Genomic DNA, 4,356 nt, shown 5'->3' on the forward strand with positions numbered 1-4,356 from the left:
CTGTGTTCCCAGGCCTCCGCCACTTCGTTAATTGCCATCATAGCGGTGTCAGCTGACGCTGCCGTCACATCGGTGGCTTGTGACCAGGGGCCTCTCAGGTCGCATCAGCTTAGGCCAGTGGTCGGCAAACTGCGGCTTGCAAGCCACATGCAGCTCTTTGGCCCCGTGAGTGTTGCTCTTCCACAAAATACCGACTTCTGCACATGGGCCACGAAGTTTCAATCGCACTGTATGTGTGCGCCCGCACGTGGTATTTTGTAGTATTTTGTGGAAGAGCCACACTCAAGGGGCCAAAGAGCCGCATGTGGCTCGCGAGCCGTGGTTTGCCGACCACGGCCCTAGGGCACACCGCACCTCCTACACGCAACCTGGCAGTGAGCAGTTCGGCATGTCACTCAGGCTGTCAGAATGTCACTGGCTACACCCTCAGCCTCCTGCTCTGTCCAAGAGATGGGACCCAAATATTAGTAAAGCCACTAAGTCAGTGACCACAGACCCTGGCTCCCTGGGGTTCGGGGGCGCCTGAATGTTTCCGGGACCACCTCGGAGAGCCCCCTCGGTCCCGGGGGTCATGCCATAAAGAGGACGTTACCATGAGGGCCGTGTAGGTGTAGGGGTAGTGGTAGGCCAGGTAGCAGACGTCGCCATGGTGCGGGAAGGTGACGGAGAAGGTGAGGGTGTAATAGCACTTCCTGGACGTGCCCCCTGTGACAGCCATGCTCTCGCGATAGTGATTTCTGAAAGAGAAAGGAGAAGAGAGGAGGGTGAGGGAGGCGGGAGGGAAACCGGCATTCGGGTTCTAGGCCGCCAATATGGCCACTCGAACGCTGAGCCATCAGCAATCTCTAGGCTGGTCCGTCGGGCCGAGGTGGCTCAGTGGTTGAGTGTCAACCTACGAACCAGGAGGTCAGAGTTCGATTCCCGGTCAGGGCACATGTCCAGGTAGCAGGCGTGATCCCCAGGAGGCAGCCGATTCATGATTCTCTCTCATCATTGATATTTCTCTCTCTCTCTCTCCCCCTCCCTTCCTTTCTGAAATCAATAAAAATATATTTGGGGTGGAGGGGAGAGTCTAGGCTGGTCCGTCTGTCTCCTCATGGTGGCGACATGTCATGGGACTTTTTCTGATGTGTCTGAAAATGAGTCTACAGAGTCCCTGAGACAAAAGATGTGAGTAATTCGGGTTACTTGGGGTTCTACTGCCCACAACCACTTTTTATTTTTTTTACCCAAATTTGGGGTTTCCCAGCCTCTGCCTCTCCCCCGATCACCCAGAATGCAGTTCTTCTCCTCCCTCCCACCTGCCCCCGGGGGTTCATGAGCAATCACTACTCTCTATTGCAGCGGTTCTTAACCTGTGGGTCGCGACCCCTTTGGCGGTCGAACAACCCTTTCACAGGGGTCGCCTAAGACCATCCTGCATATCAGATATTTACATGATGCTTCATCACGGTAGCAACATGACAGTGAAGTAGCAACGAAAATACTTTTATGGTTGGGTCACAACATGAGGAACTATATTTAAAGGGCCAGAAAGTTGAGGACCACTGCCAGTGTATTGAGTTCCAACTCGAAGGTATCTGATCACTGCAACAGCCCATCGTGCAGATGCAGAAACAAAGGCTCAGAACAATCGACCTGCCAGAGGCCAAAAAGCCAGTCCGCGGTCCATGCAGGACTCGAACCCAGATCTGCCTGTCTGCAGGACTCTGTTCCCTCCTCCCTACACCACCTTCCTCCCAAAGGGACACACATCTGTCACCCCCAACGCGGCCCAGCTTCTAGCTCGAGACCGCATGGTTTCCTCTGTCAAGGATGAAGAAGCGATTTTGAGATTTCAGAGAACGGCATCCAAGTCCATGCCCCCAGAAGTACATTTCCAAACAATAGGCTGCACCGTCACGCAAAACGCGCCCAGACACCCATGAGGAGGTGCCGGTCTTCCAAGTCCCACACCAGGTAGAGTAGAGGCAGGGGTGAAGCAAAGAAGCCATCCCCAGCGGATCAACCCCAAGACGACGCTGCGTAAAAAGGGAGAGATGGACTGTGCACCCCCAGGCATTCTCTGTTAGGGAGAGCTGTTCTGTGTGGTGGTTGAATGGCGATACACACATGGGCCCTGGGCTTCGATCGCATTCCTGGGAATATGTTAACATAAGGTGGTGAATCGCGGTAAAACAAAGGACGCTATGAAGTAGCAACCTTATCCATTCATCTCCGTGGCATTCACGGCTGGGAAATGAAAAATGGATTACATTAGGCAGTGATGGTTTCCATGTCAGCCCTCCGTTCCTCTTTGATCACAGAACAATGGTCTTGTTAATGAGCCTAAAAGCTATTAACAGTAACGTTGGCTTTCTCGGGGCTTAGGCCAAAGTGAATTTTTTTTAAAAAAATAGAACTATCAATGATGAGAGAGAATCATTGATTGGCTGCCTCCTGCATGCCCCGCACTGGGGATCAAGCCCGCAACCCAGGCATGTGCCCTTGACCGGAATCAAACCTGGGACCCTTCAGTCCGCAGGCCGATGCTCTATTCACTGAGCCAAACCGGCCAGGGCCCAAGGTAAATTTTGGATGTGTGGCTTCTTCCCTCCCCTGTTGGCAGACTTTTTTAAAAGTATATTTTTATTGATTTCAAAGAGGAAGGGAGAGAGAAAGAGAGAGAGAGAGAGAGAGAGAGATCAACGATGAAAGGGAATCACTGATTGGCTGCTTCCTGCGTGCTCCCTACTGAGAATCAAGCCCGCAACCCAGGCATGTGCCCTAAATGGGATTTGAACCATGACCTACCAGTTCATAGGTCAGTGCTCAACCCGTGAGTCATACCAGTCAAGCTAACTATAGTTTTTAAGGGGCCTCTTGTAATCCGAGAAAAAGATAAGACTTAATTTATCCAAGAAAATAAGTACTAGCCTACCATTTTTATTAAAAAAAAACAACAACAAACAAAACAAAAAAACACTAGCAATGGGCTGATGATTATATATTTTCTAAATGACCTACCAGTTCATAGGCCAGTGCTCAACCCCTGAGTCACACCAGTTAAGCTAACTCTAGTTTTTAAGGGGCCTCTTGTAATCCGAGAAAAAGATAAGACTTAATTTATCCAAGAAAATAAGTACTAGCCTACCATTTTTATTAAAAAAAAACAACAACAAACAAAACAAAAAAACACTAGCAATGGGCTGATGATTATATATTTTCTACCTGTTCCAACACCTGCTATCCCTTTTTCCCATGTGAATTGGTATTTTATTTCCCCCTCCCAGATGCACACATAAGCAACTGATGGCTCTGGGATTCTTTTATCAAGAGCTTATGGATAATATCAGCTTCATGACAATTTAACAGGATACATCATTGAAAGTGGTTAGTAGTCAAGGGTTGAAGATGGATTTTGAAGGCCCTTTCTCTTTTATTTAAAAAAAAAAAACCATCTGACTCCGGGTATTCGTCATATATTCGCTCTCATCCGCTTTACAAAACTGAAGGACAGGGTGAACAAGAATAGACCAGAAAGACAAGTATCACCCGATCTCACCCATATGTGGAATCTAAAGAAGAAAATAAACTGATGGACGAAATAGATCCAGAGACACTGACGCGTGGAACACAGGCTGACGAATCTCAGAGGGAAGGCGGGGGGTGGGCGGGTGAGAAGAGGTCAGCCAAAGAGTGTGTGTGCATATATGCATAACCCCTGGACGGGGGTCGGGGGGACATCTCTCCCACACTGATGTTTCTCTCTGCCTCTCAATGGGGGGAAAAAGGGGACATCTGTAATTCTTTCAATAATAGAGGTGTTTGTTTGTTTGTTTACAAAAGAATAGGCCAGAATTTCTCAGGCTTTTTTGCTCATGAAAAACCAACAGGAAAGAGGAAAAGAATGACAGCTTGATGCACTCATCACAGGTGGAGTCTGTACAACTTCAGTAGCCAACCAGGTCTCCAGGTGCTAATGTGCCTGCCAACAGACAGACCATCTTCAGCAAATCAAAAGCTATTGCTTCCGATCTCCTGCGGGCACCATTTCACATGCTTCTGAAGGGCGGGTCAATTGCCACAGGGACAGGGACAAGTACGGCAGACGGGCGCCTACGGCTGAGGTGTGTGAGAGCAACATGGAAAAGCAGGAAATGGAGAGAGAATGAGAGAGCGGGGAAAAGAAACTAACAAATATCCGGACTCACTTGTAATAGCAGATTTCATAGCCCGTCCGCTTGCTCATGAAAAACCAACAGGAAAGAGGAAAAGAATGACAGCTTGATGCACTCATCACAGGTGGAGTCTGTACAACTTCAGTAGCCAACCAGGTCTCCAGGTGCTCCTGTGCCCCCACACAGACAGACCATC

The 4,356-nt window shown here is 49.1% G+C and overlaps 1 protein-coding gene across 1 annotated transcript in view; it reads right to left on the bottom strand.

Moving 5' to 3' along the window:
* Positions 1–4,356, bottom strand: part of AGBL1 (ATP/GTP binding protein-like 1) — a 128,537-nt gene that overhangs the window by 78,714 nt on the left and 45,467 nt on the right. The window contains exon 15 of the mRNA XM_015569116.1: positions 593–737. Within this exon, the coding sequence (XP_015424602.1) occupies positions 593–737 (145 nt within the window). The remainder of the gene's footprint in view (positions 1–592; positions 738–4,356) is intronic.

This window comes from Myotis davidii, unplaced genomic scaffold (genome assembly GCF_000327345.1).
Source record: "Myotis davidii unplaced genomic scaffold, ASM32734v1 scaffold164, whole genome shotgun sequence".
Classification (NCBI taxonomy): Eukaryota; Metazoa; Chordata; class Mammalia; order Chiroptera; family Vespertilionidae; genus Myotis; species Myotis davidii.